The sequence below is a fragment of the Chanos chanos genome, chromosome 14 (assembly GCF_902362185.1).
Source record: "Chanos chanos chromosome 14, fChaCha1.1, whole genome shotgun sequence".
NCBI classification, from domain to species: Eukaryota; Metazoa; Chordata; class Actinopteri; order Gonorynchiformes; family Chanidae; genus Chanos; species Chanos chanos.
In genome coordinates this window covers 6,984,423-7,006,350 of record NC_044508.1, presented here as the reverse complement: position 1 = coordinate 7,006,350, position 21,928 = coordinate 6,984,423, and the positions used below count along the sequence as shown (strand labels likewise).

The 21,928-nt window shown below is 40.3% G+C and overlaps 2 protein-coding genes across 3 annotated transcripts; both read right to left on the bottom strand.

The window, feature by feature from the left end:
* Positions 1-1,149: 1,149 nt before the first annotated feature.
* ppef2a (protein phosphatase with EF-hand domain 2a) lies at positions 1,150-11,480 on the bottom strand. The gene is made up of 17 exons (XM_030791798.1): positions 11,429-11,480; positions 10,764-10,772; positions 9,876-10,003; positions 9,463-9,517; positions 9,200-9,375; positions 8,860-8,974; positions 8,703-8,749; positions 8,415-8,581; positions 8,016-8,052; positions 6,857-7,006; positions 5,968-6,345; positions 5,441-5,626; positions 4,637-4,779; positions 4,087-4,193; positions 2,975-3,138; positions 2,021-2,108; positions 1,150-1,460 (listed from the first exon to the last, which is right to left on the bottom strand). Exons 1-17 carry the CDS (start codon positions 11,478-11,480, stop codon positions 1,150-1,152), a joined length of 2,313 nt encoding a protein of 770 aa, XP_030647658.1.
* Positions 11,481-14,156: 2,676 nt separating this feature from the next.
* On the bottom strand, positions 14,157-19,942 carry LOC115827567 (N-acylethanolamine-hydrolyzing acid amidase). Of its 2 annotated transcripts, none has more exons than XM_030791449.1 (11): positions 19,699-19,942; positions 18,972-19,136; positions 18,608-18,731; positions 18,252-18,342; positions 18,077-18,153; positions 17,650-17,822; positions 17,187-17,249; positions 17,039-17,105; positions 16,418-16,446; positions 15,737-15,852; positions 14,157-14,320 (listed from the first exon to the last, which is right to left on the bottom strand). In XM_030791449.1, the coding sequence occupies exons 1-11, from the start codon at positions 19,866-19,868 to the stop codon at positions 14,262-14,264; spliced, it is 1,134 nt and encodes a 377-aa protein (XP_030647309.1). In that variant the 5' UTR covers positions 19,869-19,942; the 3' UTR covers positions 14,157-14,261. The 2 variants fall into 2 exon arrangements, with proteins under 2 accessions (XP_030647309.1, XP_030647310.1); XM_030791450.1 differs by lacking the exon at positions 14,157-14,320 and adding an exon at positions 14,525-15,055 and having other exon boundaries at positions 15,786-15,852.
* Between the last annotated feature and the right edge of the window lie 1,986 nt (positions 19,943-21,928).

The window sequence follows — 21,928 nt, the reverse complement described above, 5'->3', positions numbered from 1 at the left end:
ATAGGCCTCTTTGTATACCTCTTTTTGGGAGTTGACAGGCTCATTTATGTTCTCTGACAGGATGTAAAACATTGAAAACCTGTTTGTTTGTTTGGGGGGGACGTAATCATTCAGTTAACCCTCCCTCCCTTCAAAAGTAAAACTGCATGATCAATTGGATGAGTCTGGTACAGAAAACACAATAAACCCTAACATTTTATTTATGATACATTCATCCTTAACATTCACAACTGTAGGAGAAATTATATCAATTTCTGCCTACCAACTAAAGAGCACCCACTTAGCCCGGCTCAGTCAAACCAGAATCAAAATAATATTGTTATCATTATTTACACACTGTTATTTCAAAACAATAAGTCAACAGATAAAGATACAGTTCATCACAGCTCCTCCCAGTATGGTCACTGATTTTTTTAAAATTATGACTCAGAATGTTATGAATTTAGTGCAATTCAGTTCCTACTCCAATGCTTATCTGTAGGAAACAATTCATCAGTGGTTTTCTTCTTCTTCTTTTTTAATACACGTTTGTTTAAGATAAAATTCTGTAACCCATGACCTGGAAACACATGACTGTAATGTCAACAAGAGTCCATTATCTACACAACCATTTGATTCATTTTGCTCTCAGTGTCTCCCAGTATCTCTGCGTAATGTACCGGAAAACCTGCTGCTCTCTGAATTCTGCGAGTCTTTCTTTAGCCTGTGCCCATACTCTGGCTGGGGGCAGATTTTGTTTGTGAATGGATGACAGAGTAATATTAGCTTTGGAGACAGATCATGTTCTTCAACAGTTAATTGCCTGGGTTAGCTCCCTGTGTTGGATTCTTAGCATGGCCAGAGCCTCTCTGTCTAAACATATAATTTCAGGCCATACTCCAATAGCTGTTTTGTCATAAAGTAGAATAATCAGTTGCTGTCCACTGTGCCTTTTCTTTTCAAGAAATTACCCTTCACTCTTTTGACTTATTCTCTTTTTGTATATTAGCTAATTCCTCTCGCCAATCGAACCGACCGTCACCTCAACGTTCAATACTTCGTCTGTCGTTCCCTTGGTCTGTACCTATAAAAACCGGTCCTTCAGAGGGTTGCTTTACACAGCTCACTGTTCAGCGGCCGAGATGTGGCGTTTTTTGTTCCGAAAGTGTCCTACTCCCCAGTTTCAGCGGCAGGAGAGGGCGACTCCTCGTCCTCGATGTGGATTTCCTCCACTTGCGCCGTTTCTTCCTCCTGAGGCGCGTCCTCTTGCCGGGCCATGAATATGCTGCGACCGCGCTCCAGTCTGCTTTTTTTGTCCACGAGGCGAAAAGCCTCCATAAACTCGTCTATGTCGATGCTGCCGTCCTTGTTTGTGTCGATGGTGACGATCAAGTCGTTGATGGCCTCGTCGGAAATCTCCATTTTTAGGTAGGCACTAAGCAGTTTCCAGGTCTGACGGAAATCCTCAAAGGATATGAGGCCTGGGACATGAAGGAGAAGATGAAGGGGTTTGAGAAAATGGACTGCCTCTCGCTCTTGAAAGGTGCATTAATTGATCTGCAGAAAGCCTGAAGGCCATTATGAAGGCAGTGTTGTACTTGGAGAAAAACTTTGAGATTAAAGAAGTCAACCAAGTCTTAAAAGTTTAGTGATAGTCTTATCTGTTAGTCTACACAAATGCTTTCAAGACTCAGTCCTGGAGGTGCTGAACTCTTGCTTTTTTTTTATACCAACCACTGTGCTCTCTGATTCGCTGAGGAACGCACATGCCTGCTTCTCAGGTAAAAATTGGAAGGTAAAAGCAAAAAGCAGCAGATTTTTGGCCCTTCAGGACTACATTTGGACACTCTTGCTCTATATAGAGCTAGAAATGACAGATCTGTTTTCCTTCACGTTTTTTTACAGTGCACATTGCTATTCTAGTCTTTTAGTTAGTGCTCTATGCGTGGTTCCCATGCCAAAGACACTTCATGGGTGTTCCCTGGGGCATAGGCAAAGTTGTATTTGTAATCTTTGCTGAAGCATATGCTTTCATACTCACCTGAATTGTCTGTGTCTACGATACGGAAAATGGTCTCTAGCGTGGAGCGATGTCTGTACAGCGTCTCCAGCAACGTCTGCTCTATGTGCTGAATGAACAGAAGAGAAAAGAGGCTCTGTTTAAAAAAAACGCCACGTCAGTTTGTTGCCACGCCGATACATTTTTTCTTTTCGAGATCAAGAAGCGCATCGATGGACACATGATGTAATGGAAATATAACCAGCTCTAATCACAGAGAGCTGAGTGAATTTACGATGGCAGTGAGGTGCCGTACACGCTGTACAGGGAGTTGCACAGTGCAATGAATAACAGCTAAGGGGCTAAGGCTTGTCCAAGAGGAAAAGTGCATTTGTGCATTCCCAGCATCTTTGTGAGTAACCTGTTCCCGATACACTTTGAGAGCTGAAGGCGATCCATCAATGAACCTTTTCCTTTGGAAGACGTACCACCTTTAACGTTTTGACAGGACGTGATGAGATAAATCCGGAATGTGCCGGAACGTTCAGTAATTTTCTCTGTAGTTCGTTTTAGAGGGGTACGAAAGACGAGCGGTTTTGTTTATTCCTTTCGGGCGAGCTCTGGTCAGAAAAGATACAGTTTATTTCTCGCTAGTCTCCTCCCTTACACATATTTGTACCAAACTCTTATCAGCTGAGTACTCTGGTCTGAGTGACTCCATCTCTACTCCTCTCCAGGGTCTGAGGGCTTGGACAAAATGTCTCCCCCATTTCAGGCAACATCACTCCAGTCATTCTCATGCAGAATGAGCTCACAGACTGGTACTTTATTAGTTATTGGTGTTAGTGTAAAATACAACAATAAGGCTGTACTCCTTGATGTCTTAAATTGACCAAAAGTATGCAGAAAAAATAGTAATGTCAGATAAGCTTCGTTGTTTTGGGTTTTGTTTTGTTTTTTTTTTAATTTCATTTTAGATAGGGAAGAGACTGTCACCTCAACGCTCGACTCAGTGATGGCAAGCTCACGGAACCAAGCGTTGTAATCCAGCATGCCGTTGGAAGTCCTGGTGACCAGCTGTGAGCGTAACATCCTCCAGGGCAGGTCCAGATGGAGTACCTGTCCCACCGCGTTGGCCCAGTCATGCAAGGAAATGAGACCTGCAAACCGCAGCAAAAGATAAGATCAAAGGATCACACAGTCTAAAGTGGCTCAAGGGAAAAGACCCTCACTTCTGACTAAACCTGTCATTCCATCACAAGTGTGTTTAAAACAGATACAAATAAGCCAAATGAATGATTTGCACCACTAGGGGCGCTATTCTCAAGGCTCTTCCTCTCCTGTGGTAGTGGTAATCAAATCTACTCCTTGACATTTAGAGATTTTGTGTGATTTTTATTCTAATCCTGAACTAACAAATCTGACTTGTCTGCTCAAGGACTTGTTTGGCATCTGAATATTAGAACTGGGTGTGTTAAGGAAACTTTTACACTGACCGATTCAAACATGCACAAACTTTGGCCTGTGGTTGATGTGAACAGAAGCAGTCTGTGATGGCTTGTGTTTGTTTTAGAATATTTCCCTTGAAAATGTTCCCTGAATATTTTCCTCTGTCAGCTTAATGTTTTGCTTAATGTTATCCAAACAGACTTGAAGATGACCTTTTTTCGTTTTTCAAAATCACACACAAAATACCAAAAAGCAAAAACAGTCTTAACTGTATATTCAAACTCCTACTTACATGCTTAAGAATGATATACATCTTTTTTTTTAATGACTTTTTTGCTATTTAGGACAAAGTCTTTCATTTGCGGTATGAATGTGTTGTTTGGCAGTGTGAACACAGCAGTTCTTTCTTGAACGTTCTGACGGTAAATGCCAGTTTAAGAATGTTGTTTTTGAGTTTGTTTGCTGTTTGTTTGTGTTTGCTTAATTACTGTGGAAGTTGCTTGAGATTACATCTCCTGCAGGACCGATTCCCGCCGGGCCATCCATCCCCGAAAAAGAGAACTGACTACCACAGTCATCCCAGACCTGAATATATGTCTTTGTCTGCACGCTTGCATTAATCAAGCCCGTGTATGAATGAGACAAAAAGACAGTGGTACCTGTGTTCTCCTTATCGTACTCCTGGAAGGCACTGAGGAGGTCGGACTTGTGCGAAAACAGTTGCTCTCGTAGGACGCGCAGGGCGGAGTGCTCAGTCCGCTTCGCGCTGTCGGTCGACGCAACACGAAAAAAAAAAACAACGTGAGTCAAATGCCATCAGCGACTGTGTGCTGACACCAGAAAAAACAGCCTTGTTGCGTTAAAATGAACCCAAACGAGGTCAACGCAGTGACAGATGAACGAATGCCATTTTTCAGAATATGAGATTCCGTTAAGACAACATCAGAGGTCAGAAGTTAGAGGTGTGTTGGAAAAAGTTGTTAGAGTGCCCCCCAGTGTACTTTACTGGCACAACACAATGCTTCAGATTCACACTATTGTTCCTCCAGTATTAAAACTGTTTTGAAGATCCACCTTAAGCAATAGATCTTAAGCTGGCTAAGAAATGATTATTGGTCACATACATATGTGTCAATTGGGAACTAAAGGCAAGAAATTTGACAAAAAAAGGGGGGGGGATTACAGGAATTCCAGATCAGGGACACCCACCTCTGTCTAAGGCTCAGTTCACGTGTCATATCACTGGCCTGGTACTGGACGAAATAAGGCACTAGATCTGGTCCCAGTCTAACGAATGCTCCCCTGTTACTGCCCACCTCGTAGTAGTTAGAGGCAGAAAACAGTGTGAGGACCTACAGAGAAAATGTAGGTTTAGGTTTGCAGTGTGAGCATAACAGGAATAGAACTATGGGCAAAAAGCGAGAAACCGTTTGTTCTGTTTGTAAGGAACGTTGACCATAACAGGAATATAACTGTGTACTTAACACAAGAAACTCCAGGGTTCAGTTTAATAGGAATATAGCTCTGGACTAGATAGAAGTGAAATGCTTTATGTTCAACAGTTCTGAATGAAAGTTGGCTTCTGGATGCTAAATACTAGATCTGGTAAAATATGACCACAAAACAGAAATATAAGACCGACTCGCACACACACGCACACACACACACACACACACACACATACATATGTACTGTGCAGTCTATGGAACTAACTTCCTTTCCAGAACTCTGAGATCTTACTATATGTTTGGATACCACGCTTAGTAGAAAATTTTCATCTACAACAAGCAATGGGCATGTCCTGTCAAATGTGTACTAGGAACCGATCTCTATTTATAAATCTTCAATCTGCAATTCAACAAAAGGATAAGAGATTATCCTTTATCCTGAAACACGCGCCGGGCTAGGCTGGCCACCTGTGTCTTAACAGACAATGTGAGGAACTGTTTGAGTCATAGTTCAAAGGACTTATCTCTAAAATGAGCTTATTATGCCGCCTGTCTTTGGAGTCACCTTTCTCTTGTGACAGAACTCGTAGCCCTCCTGTTTACACTCGTGTGAGCGGATGATGAGTTGGAGGTGGTGCCGGTTGAGGAAGTCCTCCGTCACGTCGGGACCCCAGTAACAGCCCCCACCCCGAACCTCGTTGGGAACACAGCCGTCCTGAGCCATGGGGTCGCTCCACAGCAAATCCAAAATCTGCAGATGGACGAAACAGACTGAATCCATGGCCTTGTATTTCCGTAATAACAAAAGTTAAATATATAGGGTGAGCTGAGAGTGAAGACATGTTGGTATTTTTCTCTTCTTCTCACACTGTCAAATCTGGTCAGAAATCAAGACAATTTTGTATCCGTAAATAAACAGTTTCGCACAAACAAGGTTAAAGAAAACAGAACTGAAGCTTTACTGTGACAAAACACACATTGTTATTAAAAATAAATTAAGAATAAATATGCTGCCTTCTAAAAAAAAAAAATTAAAAATAAAATTTAAGTCGGTGGCCAGCGTGGCGATATGACAAAGACTCGACGCTTTACCTGTTTCCACTCTTCGTTGAGACAATCGAAGGCTTCGGTGGAACTTTGGTCTGACTCTGAGGACACCGACGAATTCAGGTTCCTGTGCGACAGGTTGTAGCCCGCGCACACGAACTCCGCCCGTCGGCGACGCGCCTCCAGCTCGTCCTCCAACGTCCGGTTGACGGTGGCGGAGAAATCCTGCAGGGAACGGCGTTGGAAGCTGTCTCGGTCGCCGAAGGGCTTGGGTTTGGTGTAGGCCATCCCAAAAGAAGCCCGCCGAAGATTTGCACTGCTGGATTTGACGCTTGTCACGTCGTCCTCTATGTCCGAGTCAAGCGAAGACTGCCCCCCATGTGTGCTCCCCCTCTTCTTCGGTGGTCTCAGTGCAGACACGTACTAAAAGACACGTCGCATAAAATATTGTGAAAAGGAAAACGTGTGGAACATGAGATTTCTCACATGAAATTTGAACTTAAAGTGAAATTTTGATGTTATGTTTTTGAGACACGACAATTAGTGGTTAAATATGTGTGAGTTTTTTGGGTGAAATGTTATCTGTATTGCTCTAGATTATGACATGGCACTGGTAATGCTTCATATATTGCCCAACATGTTTGGAACAGATCTGGAGAGTCCAATTTAAACCGGTGCTTAAAGTACATTAGATGGACCACTACTTTGGAAACTAGTCCAGTTCATCTATGGAGGTATCTGTGGGTGCTATATTAGATTTATAGTTTTGGTTTGGTAAGCTTTTTTTTTGTTTAAATTCAAATATATTTTATATATTTAAATTTTTCAGCTTTTACGGTCATGAGCACTATCCGTTGTGATCAAACACGGTTCCTGGACTAACTGGACTTGTGGAAAAATGACAGAGGAAAAGCCCGTCTTGTGCTACACTCACTCTGTGCCTGTCCACTCTAGCAATCAGAGCCAGGTCAGTCGTGTTTGATATCCCACCATGCACAATCAGAACCTTCTGATCGATCACTGTAACCAGGGGCAACCAGCTGAAGATCTTCTGCAGCAGTTTCAAAATGCGCTTACCATGCAGCTGGAAAGAGTTCCAAGAGACAGAGAGAGAGAGAGAGAGAGACACAAACACTATTATTATTAAATATTAGTAAAATAATAGTAATATTGTAGTAAGTTTTTATTAAGTATTATAATGTTTTCAGGTTCTTTTGTGACATATCAATTTGGAGAGAAATTCAAATAGCTAAAGAGCTTAATCCTGAAATAATGGAGATTAAGTATGCGTCTGTCAGTACGTACATGTAATTTGTGACCTTTGCCCGACAGGAAATCGGTCACCCCCTTGTAAACACTTAATACTCTTAGACTGCGTGAAACCATAAACTCTGGGAGACACTTCCTCTTTGGCTTTTCACACTGCACAGAGACGATTGGTCAACTGATTGGGAACAGCCCATCTTATTGGCTTGCCTGTCCAACTGCCAAGTCATAGCAGGTTTGTCATGTGGATGAGAACAAACCAATGGGAGGTTTTAATCAAAAGCTTGTTAGCGCAGGGAAGACCTAGTGGGGTAACATTTTGAGTTTTTGTTTTTTTTCATCCACTAAAAATCATGCACTCCTCAGAAAAAGGCTCAAATCTAGTTTTGAGAAGGTCAAAATCCCACATCGCTTTTCGAACCTTGACCGCATACAGGTCACTCTGAGACCATTCAGCGGCTAGTTATGTCAGCATGTGTTCATTTAACAGCTAAGCACCAGCCGCCCACAGAGGAGCTAAATGCCGATTGACTTCTCTGAAACCATTCTGTTCTAATGACCCAGTAATCTCCTTAACCTTAAAGGAGACTGATCCATTCACGGTGAAAATAACCACCAGAGAAGGGACCAGAGTTTCTCCCTCTAGCAACATAAGCACATCACAGTGGCAGTATGTGGTCTCAGATCCAACCAGGCGTAATTACTCAAAATGGGACGGCTAGCCCTCCTCTGTTTCAGAAGGTGTATAGGACAGTAACAGCAAATAGTAAACAGTGCAAATGCAAAATGCTCAGTTTGGTAGGGGATAAAGACAGATGAAGACATACCCTGTACTTGTTTAAAACCTCCTTGGTGAAGCCATACCTCAAAAAAGAGACAGAAAGATAAACAGATGATCACCAGTACGTTGAGTATTCATCACACGTCAAGGTCTCAGAGCTCTGAGATCAGCTGTTCTAGGATCAGCTGATCTCGTGTATATGACTCTGTTAATTAGGATTAATGACAGCTGTTAACTGTTCCTGGATCAGTACAGTCACTCTGAGACATTACATACTTATGACACCTTGTTAATACTTTAGGAACTACATCAAAACAAACAACTGAGCAGCTTAATCTTTACCCATTTCTGAGATTAAATGCTAACTGGTGACTACTATCAATGTTAAAACCTATTTCTTTACTGTTTAAATAATTATATAAGACAGAAATGGTACTTGAAGTACCTCAAGTTAATGATGTGATCTTCATGGTTTCCCCGATTCAGGTGAATGTCACCAGGGTACACCAGTAGAAAGGCAAACAGAATGAGGAGAATCTCGATCGAGTCTTGGCCTCTGTCCACGAAGTCTCCATTGAACACATAGGGCCTCTCCAAAGACGGCATTCCATTCTAAATGGATCGAGTATAATGCTTCCATTAGAGAATAAATCACAAATCCAGTGAGGAATAGCACTGAAGGATTTGGTGCTCAGGGTAAAATGTAATGTCGGATATTTGATGTGTTGATTACCTTATAGAATATAAAGAGTAAATCTTCCAGTTGTCCATGTAAATCGCCTGCAGTTTACCAGAAAATTATAGTTTAAAAATGGATATCAGATATATCGATATTACTTATAGTTTCAAAACTTTCTTTAAAAAGGTTCTTAACATAACCAAAGACTTACCACAAACAGTGATTTCTTTGCTATGACAAGTGGAGACTCGGTTGATATTTGGCAGAACTCGGAGCAATTTCCACGTTTCAAGAAGAAGCTGAAGAACGTAGCGTGAATGGAGCTGCTACTGGGAAAAATGAGATAGACTGGTGGTTAAAGCGATGTATCAGAAACAAGCAGAGACAATTGGCTATAGGGAAATGCATAAAAATGTCATCTTTTTGTTCAGTGCATTAGCTGCTCTCGGTGTTCTTTGAAATGTATGTTACAACCAATGACAAACCATAGTCTAAGGCTTACTGAAAAGTAAGATAAGACAAAACGTGGTTGAAAGCTCTTTTTCACATACTTTTTTTTGCCTGAATGCCTCCACCAGGTCGGTAGCTTGGTCGGCAGTTAGCGGGAATGTTAGTCGAGGGCCAGAGTAAATATCCGGTACATCAATGTTCTGGTAACTGAAGTATCTCTCCCACTCGGTATCTCGACAGACCTCGTTTTCTCTGAAGATATGTGAAATCAAATTTCCTGGATGGAAGAAAACACGTTTTTGGCCACTAAGGTAAAGTCAATTCCCCACATTGAATTCCCGTAAGAATAATGGAAGGCCCTTACGTTCATTACTAGACGGTGTGAAGTTGTCCACGAGATATCCAAGGAAATTATACAGCTGTTTAGAAAAGAGAAAGATATGACAGCTCGAAATTATCCTAAATATTTGGCTGACTTAATTGCTTTAATTTCTTAGAAGCTGAAAAGCAAATTTAAAATCTACGCACTATTCCATCTTATCAGTGTGAGTCCATTAATTGCTCAAACGTCTATCAGTCTGTTCATCTACTAATGCAGAATAGATCCATCCATCCATCCATCCATCCATCCATCCATCCAATCAATTATCCATCCATGCATCCATCCATCCAATCAACTATCCATCCATCCATCCATCCATCCATCCATCCAATCAACTATCCATCCATGCATCCATCCATCTATCCATCCATAGAATGAGAATATAGGATTCTTACTTTGATCTGGTCTTGCTGGCCTGCGTATTCTATCGACTGGAAGATATTCCAGGTGTATCTGCGTCTCATCTCCATGCGGGCGACGTACTGACGATACCAGCGCTGGATCAGCACCGCAGCTCTCATTGCTTTTCACAGGGAAAGCACGGGCACATTCGTTTGTTCGTTAGAACCATGATAAATGTTACATTTGTGTGTCATTGTTGTAGAACGACTGTGTGTGTGTGTGTGTGCAGTCAGAATTATTGCATAACTAAGGCATAACACACGAACTGAACATATCTGAGTCAGTGAAATTGCAGTACAGGTGTTGCGGCATTTGATGAAAAAAAAAAAAAAAAAAAGCAAAGGAAAACGAAAATGAAATTGTATTTTTTTGCACGGGGCATCCGAGGACACATAACAAATAACAGCCTCTCGCGTAACATTAGGATCAGACAGCCAAACATAAATAAATAACTCAACATTTTTTTTTTAAAAGGCCCAAAACAAAAACATGACCTAGGGGTCTACTATCAAGGTTCACTAGCACTGTGTCCTATTTCTCTAAAGACTTGGAAAGCGTTGCAGCCTGTCTAACAGTGCTGACTGCCAAAAAACACTCCATCTGTGCCAACAGTTTCACAGTCATGCTGAGAGATTTGTAGGTCAGCTTTTTACCCCATCATTCTCTCTTTGTTTTGATTTGTTTCGAGAGCAGCGTCTAAAATGAACCGCCGATCTTCCCCATTATTTCAAATTTTGATCGTGAATGAACAGATTTTCTTCAGTGTGCTTGTTATACTTAATCAAATGAACTCGTTAACTACAGGAATGCACTATTAAACTTTTGTATCAAAATCGAAAACTCAGGAAACCTGTCAGTCAAAGTAAAGATAGCTGGCTTACTTGTGGCTGCTGTACTCAGTGGTGCATGATGGGAAAGGAAAACAAGAATGTAAAATCAAGACAGTCATGATGAAGACCAGTTGAAACTGAAATTCAAGGGAATTTGACTGCTACAAATTACAAATTACATGTTCATTAAGCCTAAGGAAATTCAATATTAATAGCTACATTGTCAATCAAACATAGAGTAACAATAAGCTATTCAAATATTCAGTTCTTCACCAACAAAGAGGATTATTCTTCCCTTGAATAATGGAGCTATAGGCACATGGATGATCACAAATTTATGCATTATGGTCAAACCATTCAAAGGCAAACAATGAAAAAAAAACTAAAAGTCTGCACTGTTTGATGTAAACTGATCCTGTGTCCTCTTATCTTATGTGTTTAAAATTCAGTCTTACCTGTGGCAATGTGTCCTTCTACAGAGAGAGAAAGAGAGAGGGAGAGAGATTTTACCAAAACAGAACACATCTGTGACTTCAGTCTCGTGACTTTAAAATTATTACACCTTGCACACATTGCATATATCACCAACTAATGTACATCAATCCAAGACTTGAGGCATGGTGGCACTTGAGAGCTTGCTCCAGCAAATATGTATGTGAGTAACGTTTTACATCTGATACAGTCCTAGTCATAGTCAACGTTAATAAAAATCTTACCTTTTTCGCATCTTCTACTGAATTCACTCCCCTTTGTCACCCCACACCCCATGGCTCTTCCTTAAATGAGAAACACAAACGTTTCAGAAGCTTTAGTTTCCTCTCGAAAGGTTTCTTTGGCTCTTCAGTTTCTAATATAATTTCTTGTCTACACACAAATAAAAGTAGTGGTGAGCTAATGATGATTCAGTTCAGCTGTTTCGCTTTGCAAGGCAGAAGCCCTAAAATCTGAGGGTTAATCTCTGCATCAGTTAGATGCTGTCAAAGGTTTTTTTCATCTTAGTCCAAGAGTTGCGTTCATTGCTCAAACCATGAACGTATCAGTCAGAGCTATTACACTTTCCTAGCTCTATCCGTCAGTTCACGTTAGAGCAAAGACGGGTGGCAGCAGTTCTGAAATGAAGGGACGTGGTTTAAATGACTTTTAATCACTGTCTATCAGATTTTTTTCCTACATAAACAATATCAGTTCACGAACCTGAACAACAACAGGGGGGTCATTTGAATGAATGAGCTGTATGGCCTAAGAGGACAGCGCACCGTATGTTTATCAACGTTACTAATTTACGACTGAGTTTTTTTGTCCCCTCATCAAAAACCCACGAAAAAGTACGAGAGTATAGTTTATTTATACGTTTTCATGCATGTTTTCTATTAAAACATTCCCTTATGACGCCGATACGGGATCCCAGCAAACGTCATGTTCTTCCTCAAGGCTAATGAGATCCAGACATCCCATAATCTGTTCATTCCAGCCCTGCTCTGACCTTCCTGATTGGCCTAAATCCTCAGCCGTACACTGCAGACGACGTCAACACACACCTGTGTTTCTGTGAAGGCTTAGATACCAAACTCTACAAAAAATGACTTAGCTGAAATTCAAACGTGGATTACTATTACTATTATTATTATTATTAGGTAGAAGGGAGTGATATATATATATATATAACATGGACACGTGAAAGCTGTCAAGAGTTTATAGTCCTGTTATATGATGTTTCAGCTTAAGTTAGCAGATGTTATTGATGAAAACTATGAGTGTGGGAGTCTCTTTTGTGAATTTGTAGGTCAAATCAGCGGTCAGTGTGCGATCAGCTGAGGTAATCAGTTAAATAAAAGCTGACTCAGTGAAATTCTCTAGGCTAAGAACAGATGGGATGTTGTCTTCTAAGAGTATTTAAGAGAGTTCCTCCTATAAACACAAATCACTTTTTATTATTGGTCTGACATTCAGCATTTGTCAGCAGACCTGAAAGAAAAATATGAACCATTGTATTTAAAGTTGTGGTGCTAAGAGAAATCGGTTGAAATCGTTAAGAAAAGAATGGAAAATCGATTCAAATACTACATAAATGAGAAAGAAAGCCGAACATAACGCACCAGGGGAGGAAATGGTCATAAATATGCCGTTATTCAGCACTCAATGGCACAATATACTGGTCTTTGATTCTATTATTATACACTTACAGCTCTGAGTGGCATTACTAACTGTGAGAGAACCTGATTCATTGATTCATCATAACAGAGCGCCCTTAACAGAAACCTGCATCCCTTTACACTCAGTCCCTTTATAAAAAAAAAAAAATCGAATCATATTTTAAAATTTTCCATTTTTTTAATGAAAAGTGTTTCATATATGAAAGTTTACTAAAAAGGATAGATGGATGGATGGATGGATGGATGGATGGATGGATGGATGGATGGATGGATGGATGGACGGACAGCATACCTTGAGGGTGTTCCCACTCTCCAGGAAAAATCCTAAAATTCTCACGTTATTCCCTCAGCGTATCATCCGAAGGAATTTCCACACCCTCTCTCTCCCTGCGCATCCTCAGATCCATTAACACAAACTAGTGAATTTCAGTCGGTTTTGATGAAGGACGAATGTAAGACAGCACATCCATGTCATCTTCTTCAGACACTCACTGCCTCTCAAAACTGGCAAACACAAGCAAACAAACCAACCATCCAACCAACAAAGAAATACATCAAAATCTGGTTCCCCTCAAGTGTGGTGTTTGTCTCTGTTCTCCGCGACGGCTTTCCGGCTTTTCACTGGCGGCCTACAGACCCTGTCATTTGCTTAATTAGGAAAACAAGCCTCAAGTGGATTAAGGTAATAGCTTGATGCGACTAGACCTGGCTTTCTATAGGAAGAGCCGGTGCAGTTTGAGGACAGGAGGCAGAAAACTGTGTCTAGGTGGACCGTACCATTATACCGAATCTAAACTTATTATTGCTGATGATGGATGTTGTATGAAATATATGAGTATGATATATGTGTTAAAGGAAAGGCAAGATGTGATGTGGTTTGCGTGGTGAGTGGTAAAAGACGAGAAAGATTTTGACTGACACAGTTTGGGAATTCCTCTTTTTTTTGCCAGTTTAACTGCCAGTTCAGTTGTGCGTGTGTGTGTGTGTGTGTGTGTGTGTGTGTGTGTGTGTGTATGTGTGTATGTGTGAGGTGAGGAGGAGCTGGTAGAACTGTCAGAAAGAAAATTTTGTTGTTTTGAGAAGGAAAACATTGCTCTCTTTGACAAGTGTTCAAACTGTGATAGAATTGTTTACAAATGTATGCATAACAACATATAAACGAAATAATAATATGTAAAACAAATAATTAAGAAGAAGAACAGAGTGAAATACAAACACGTATTGTCTCCATTACATATCTTATTTTATTTGTATACTTTCAAGTTTTTTTTCTCCAATAACCTCAGCTGTTTCAGTGACTACTTTTGTAAATGTAAGTAATCTAATGTCTCAAGTTTTTCTCTACGACTGGATGAAGAAGCAGTTTGGCTTCTAATTTTGGGTGAGAATCAGTTTTTCAGTTCACCCTGACTGCCACCAGGGGGCAGAGTAAAACCTTTTTCATTTGGTCGCGGCAGTTCAGAAGCAATAGATTGATCAGCCTGAGTAAAAAGCTCTATGATCCTTAACCAGGGAAGCTATTAACATCCTACTCAATCTTATCAGTGTTTAAGAGATTATTCTGAACCTGATAATGAACATAAGCCCTCAGCTGAGGCTCCACAGCAGAAAAAAAAGCATTCAGAGGATGGTAAAGATTAAACTGAACAGACAGTGCTGAGACGGTTTAAATTTATTAAGTTTGTTCTTCATGGCTTTTTCATTCATTAATCTGTATTATGTTACCTGTGTAGGCACTTCACAGCAAAGCAATTAAAACATGTTTCTAATACAATCAACAGTGGTTTTTGACCCATTCTTCCATCCCACTAACTTAAAAAAAATGATCAGTTAAAATTCCCTAAAAAAGTGACATAACAGTCTTAAAATGAAATCTTTCAAGCAGCAGCATGATCAAACATTTAAGGCATGTTTATATCAGTGGACTACAATCATTCTGTTGGCTCACAGTGTAAAAAATGCATAGTCCCTCACATATAACTGTCACATGTCACATGATCAACAGCATGATGTCACCGTACATGAGTCACAATCCTATGATCTTCAAATTTAGGGTTGAAAATGAGGAATTATTCCAATTTCTTGCAGAAAATATATGTGTGAACATCAAAAGGCGGAATGGTTGGTTCTAAACTGAATTGTAAGTCTGTTTAGAATGGGCTGGAACAGACTTCAGGAATTTATGCATGTCTGTGAAGAGAAAAAGAATGAACCTATGTAAGCCGGGCAATATGTTACTTTATGTTATGTTTATATATATATATATATATATATATATATATATATATATATATATATATATATATATATATATAAAGACCTGGACCCATCTATGAGCTGCGAAAAAGCTCTCAAAGTATGGGCTCAGACCAAGACTTAATAATAAATGAAACTTAGTGATCAGAGAGAGAGAGGGATTTTACCAAGACGGAACACATCTGTGACTTTAGTTTTCTGAAATAACTTCAGATATTGGGTGAGTGCAGACTGGAAAGTCACTGGTATATGACTCATTATTATCCTGTTATCGCATACGATATAAGGTATGATGAATTGGAGAACCATTGCATATTACAGGGAACTAACTTAACCACATTGTACTCACTTCCCTTTGAGCCCTTCAACCTTTCTGTAAAACTGCTGAACCAAATAACTCTCTGTAGGAGTTTATGCAGCGGACAGTGGGCGTGATTTTCAGAATTGTATCTGAGGTCAGACACAGCTCTCATTGCAAAATCAAGTTCCTGGCTCTAGGTTTATCAGACGGCAACACTCACAGTAATATTTACCCCTCAAGCTGTGAGCGGCAAGAGAACGTGCCAGAAATGCTTAACAGTTCACGTCAATAGGACCATTATCCAGCCTATTGTTTGCAAATGCTGTGGTGTATTTGACTAGGGGCCACTTTGCCTGGTCTTACCTCTCGGACCACTGTCCTGTATCTCTCAGGCGCTGCAGCAGACATTACTGTTGTGTACACAGTGATCCTACGAACCCAAAAAAAAAAAAAATTCCCATTTTAAAAAAAAATTCCATATCAGATTGGTTATTCAGAATGGTTATAAAGGGTATAAAGGGTGTCAGATCAGTCACCGGTAGTTAACCGTGTGAAAAAAATCGTACTACTAATAAATGTAACAATCACAAAGACGCAGCAAATCCAGATGAACTGTATCGCAATCAGAGATGACACAGGTTCTTAAATTTCACAGTTAAGCTTTGAGAGGGCCTTTCTTTTTTTTTTTTTTTTTCGAACCAAGAGGCTTTGTGGCACTAAAACCCGTACAACTGTGTTTTTGTCTCTGCAACTGCTGTCTGTTCATCCAGACGCATTGTCAGCCACTGAGACGCACAATCCCCTCTTTAAGGAGAACCAGTTTCTTTTTTCTTTTTTTTTTTAATGGCAGTTGTCCCCTAATTGCGTCACACTGAATGTATTCCCCTACAAAAAGAGGAAGAGAAAGTTTGTATGGTGTCTTGCAAAAGATTCATGTGACAGACATACCGCCCAAAAGGCCAGACAACACAATTGTTCCAAAGACGTCAACTCACCTGTTGCATACTGGGGGCAATGACAAAACCTGGGGAACAAGTAAAACAAACATGAAAGGGTATGTCACAAAGCAGAGTATCTCTAGCAGTCAGATAACTCAAAGCAAAAAGTCAAAACTAGGAGAATAACCAAGGGCCATTCCTATTGGACAGTCAGATAACTCAAGCCAAAAGTCAAAACTAGGAGAATAACCAAGGTCCATTCCTATTGGACAGTCAGATAACTCAAGCCAAAAGTCAAAACTAGGAGAATAACCAAGGTCCATTCCTATTGGACAGTCAGATAACTCAAGCCAAAAGTCAAAACTAGGAGAATAACCAAGGTCCATTCCTATTGAACAGTCAGTGAACTCAAGCCAAAAGTCAAAACTAGGAGAATAACCAAGGTCCATTCCTATTGGACAGTCAGTGAACGTTTGGCTCCAGTTATCTAAGCTAAGTGAGAAATCCCCTTTGATGGAATTCCTTCTGGGTAGCCGTTTTCAGCAGTAAGCAGTTTATGTTGATTACAAAGGGACACATACATACATACATACATAGACAGACACATTATATATCCAGTCAATCCACATATCTAGTCTGTTTTACCCTGCAATACACAAACAGCAAAGGACCAGTCACCTTATAGAGGGAATCCAGGTTGATAGCATTTTCACCAGTGCTGTTCATTGCTTGCATTGCTGCCTCTCTACAGGATAAACGACAGTTAGTGACACATCTGAAGATGAAGTTTTCATGTAAAAACTGATAAAATTAAAAATACACACACCTGCGAGGATCTCTTGACGGATTGGGAAGCCAGTGGTCATAATTTGTTTCAACTCGATACCACCTGCCATAACAAGCAAATACTCATTTAGACATGCATTCAAAAGTTTGACAACTTGTACCTCTGTGTGTTCGTAGCAATGTATATCTTTCAACGGGTCCTGCATTAATCTCGAATGAAAGCTTTAACCTAGCACTGTTTCATTTCTGTCAATTCATGCCCACAGTTTTAAAGCTCCAGTCGAAAGGCTGAAAGATCAGAACAAGTTTCCAACACTGAGCAGGTTCCCAAGTACATTTTGAGAGTTATCTGAGTGTCTGTTGTTGTATATGGTATCTTCATTGTTTTGGGCTGCAAGACTCCTACAAAATCCATATTGGACAACAGAGTTGAACAGAACTCCTACACATCCGACTTTGGAAAAGGATTGACTGAAGAAGACATTTGACTTTTGGTTGCTTACTCTCCATGGAGTGTATCCAGGGGCCAAATATCAGCGGGTCCTCTTCTGTCCCTGGTGATAACGACTCCTTCACCCGCACGGACGCCACCCACAATGTAGTACACATCGGTAATGAGTGGCACTTTGGCCAGTCGCATCACTGCGTCCTGGAAGTCCACAGCTTCCTCCAGCGTCTTAGAAGAAAAAAGAAAATACAAATCCTTGTTCATTAGGAGCACACAAGAGTCTGTATTCAAGGAACCTGTTATGGAGAAGACAACTGCTTCAAAATGACAACAGTTTTGTCACTGTATGTTTAACTGAGCCAGCCAGTGTGGCAGCATGTATTTTTTTGTGGTGCCGAGTGATTATTGGTGCTATAAAGTCATTCTATGGCTTTTACTGAATTTGCATTTGCGTGATTGATGTTTACTGGATGCTTACTAACCTCTCTCACAAGCCAGCTCACTGGAGAACTTTTAAACAGAAAAGCAGAAATGATGTTCTCCCATAAGTGCCCTTTATCTGCGGAACAGAGATAATTTTGTTTTAACAGTCAATGTGACGTAATTTTTTTTTTTTTTTTTAAATCGTGGAGTTGTGATTTTGGATGGATGACCTACCACGCTGATCTCCAGATACTGTGAATTTGTTTGCGCTCTGCCCAGTCCACAGCCCAACATAACCAGCGAATGTAGTTCCTCTGTATGCTACCTGGACATGAGTTAGTGTACAGCTTGAAGGTATTTCTTATACTTGAAGCGAAGTCTAAAGAAACCAAACTATTAAGAGATGAATAAGATTTACCTAATATGAACAGACGTCTGAAAAAATACAGTGGGATATTTGCATAGTATTACACTGATATGAAGATGCCACGCTGCATTTATTATACATTAACCAATTATAATATATTCCTTTCATATAATTCGCTTGTCAGATCGGTAAGGTCTCGGCATCTATTTGTTCTCATGCTTACTTCTCCGTTTTTGGTGTAGAGGACGTCAATAGTCAAGTTCCTGAGAACGTCGTGTGGGTAATCCAGATTCCTACCATGGTAGATATTTCCCTTTGCGTCCTGAGCCACGATACTGGTGCAAAATCTGCGTTTGACAACAGAACACACGCACTGAATACTCGGTTCATTTCACAGTTACTCCTAGCGGGTGTTTCAAAAACGGCACCGGATAACTAGAAGACTCTGACAACCGAGACTATTTTTTTTTCTAGCGTTTTCCTGTTATTTTTTCACTTAATTTGGATACATGAGTAAAATACATGTTCAAAACTGCTATCAACACTAAACAGAAGCATTGCAAAGACATGCGAAAAAATATACATACGCAGACACTTCATAAGCGAAGTTCAGCATGATTATGTCCGATATCGCTGTATCGTAGAAAGTGGCCATTCCCCGGATCTCCGCTCCATACGGCTGAGGAAGGTGTGTCCCCAGTTTTTGAACGATGGGGATGACGGCCCGATGAACCCATTTTGGCAAGATGGATCTGCCACCAGACAAAAACGTACAGATAATAAAAACGAGTCAGATTAATTCAAGCTCTGACCCTTAACGTGTGCTACTGGCTGTCATTTGGGTAGTTTACCTGTAAACTACAAGAGTTGAAAATAAATGTCAGAATATTTATCCAGGGGTAGCCTACTAAATCAGTATATTCAAGTAAAGTGATTAAATCACGTTTTCTCAAGAAGTTGAAATAAAAAATGCATTGCTGAAAAGTAATGCTGCATTCCAAAACAGGGAACTCTATCAAGTTAGTGACATCTCGAACATATCGGACATACTGCATAGGCCTACACTGTGCACTGATTTCAGACAATTCATGGCCCTGCAACAACTACAGTAATAGGCATACTATAAAATTATACAGATTTTACAGCGAGCCAACAAGATACCACTTCGCGATATCTCGACTGCCAAGGACGCAGTTTACAACTCCCTGTTTCAAATCATAGCCTATTTGCTCACTTGTGCATTTGAGTTCTCTGAAAACTATGTCTGACAGTCAAGAAAGACAATCAAAATTCGACATCATTAAACAAACTTACTCGATCACTTGCGCTGCTGCCTTTTTCAAAAAATCTACGTCATATAATTTTACCAGCGGAGCCCATCGTTGTTCCGCGGGCACATCCAAACTGATGTTTACCAGGGGCGGAGAAAAATTTGCTGAACCGAGCGTCGCCGCTCCAAACAACAATAGCACGTAAATGTTCATAGCTGAACGGCTAATTGTTGCAAGAACTCTGTTACAGAGTAGTTAAACTGACCAACGTCACTCCACCTTTTCATTCCATTATTAGGCTACACTGTCTAATGCTGAATGACTTCCGCAATAGGCAATCCGGGAGGGGGTGGGCAGTCTTTCACATGACTATGGTTGCAAATTAACCACAAGGGGGTGTTTCAATTTTAATGTACACCGGATGACACAATACGATTTCAACGCGAGCGCAACCGCTAGAGGTTGTCATGATTCATGTCGGGACGTTTTATTCTGAAACGTGCCTCTGGGGACCCAACTCCTCTCGCTGCCAAGGTAGTTACTTCCTCATGAATTATATTTAGAAAGAAAAACTTGATCATTTGAAATTATTTGACCAATGTGAAATTATTACATCATATAATTATTACATTATGGCCTGCTATATGTCATTGTTAGCTCAGTAGTTAATATCAGCCAAACTGTGAAGAAGGAAGGCAATCAAATGTTTATCAGAAGATAGGCTGATAACAATATCCAGTTGCTTAATGTGTACAGACGATATTATTTGCTTCGTAAAACAGAATTATACTTACGTGAGTCGTAAGTCAGTCAGTTACTGTGTAGTTAACTTTGATCGGAAAGTTTGCAGCAAATAAATCAAATAAGTTACTGGAAAGATCACAGTTTAACATGACTGTTCTTTTGAGGGACATAAAACAGGCTGCTTATGAACAACATGTTTATTTGGGAAAATCTACCACATTTTTACAGCTGTCAGTTGTAATTTACTGTACGTAGTGTGCATTGGATGTAAATCCATTTATGAACCCTAGGTGGCAGAATGTGACTGGCGCTTGTGTAACGCCGGTAATCTGAGCCCATATATATTGAACGTCTCAAAGAGAGATTGCTGATCTAAACTCAGCTCCCCCTTGGCGCGTATCATTGCACTGGGATTATGACAGTCATAAACTGATCCTAGATCAGCAGTCCTTAATTTGTGAAATTTGATATTTAAAGAACTCATGCCCCTTCTAAAAGATACCCCCCCCCCCCCCCCCCCGATTCATTTCAAAGATACCCTTTACTGAGCATCTCTGCATAAATTCTTCTGTCTGCTTCATTTCATAATGCATCGTCTTGCATATCTATTTAATTTGCTCTGCATGTATCATTCTGTGTCAAACCACACAGAGAGAGAGAACCAACAGAGCTAATGGCGAATGGGATTCCACACAATATTCATTTAACCACAATCCCAATGCTATTAATTACAGATTGTATATTTTTTAACATACTGTGCTGGTAGATGTGCTGGGAAAGAAAGATTCCTTAAAAACCAAAAGCAAACCAAAAAAAAAAACAACAACACAGATTTTCAAAGTGGTTGAGATATCCACTCGTCTGAAATACTACGCTATGTTCACACATTTGATTTTTTTTTTTCTCTCATAAAAGCAAGGATTTCCATGTGTTTGTGTTTGAATTTGATGTTCTAGAGGTTTTTTGATTCATAACGCAAAGGTTACTCGTAAAATCTAGACCCAATTTTCTGAAGAACCTGATATATGTTTCCTACCCAGGGAGTCTGAGAAGTTCGTCTTGGGAAAACTCGGAGTCTGTGGAAAATATGTGTCAGTGTCAGACATTAGCACAAATGGGGGCACTGAAAAACTTTTCCACCTGGGATTCCTCAGGTCTTGCGTTTGCTGAGGTAAAAACGAAACGTTCACTCCTCTTTCTGAACTGTTCTAAGTCAAGTTCAGCCTGAAAAATCTGGGGCCTTGTTCCAAAATTCTAAAATGGTGTTCTACGCTATCGTTCTATTTCCCTGCACCAAAGAGACTCAGACTGGGAACCGCTTTTAATACGATTAAGGTACTTTACAGTTCTCCGTATACTGCTTTGGTCGTTTTGCAAATCGGTGTAAGTAAAGGTAAGGCTGTAAGGAAAGGAAGTGTTTTTAGAGTACTGGGATTTGACTGGTGTTTTGTGGTGTTTAAATTTGGGACAAAGGAATTACAGCATTACTGAACCTAACACACCCACACACACACACAGACACACACACA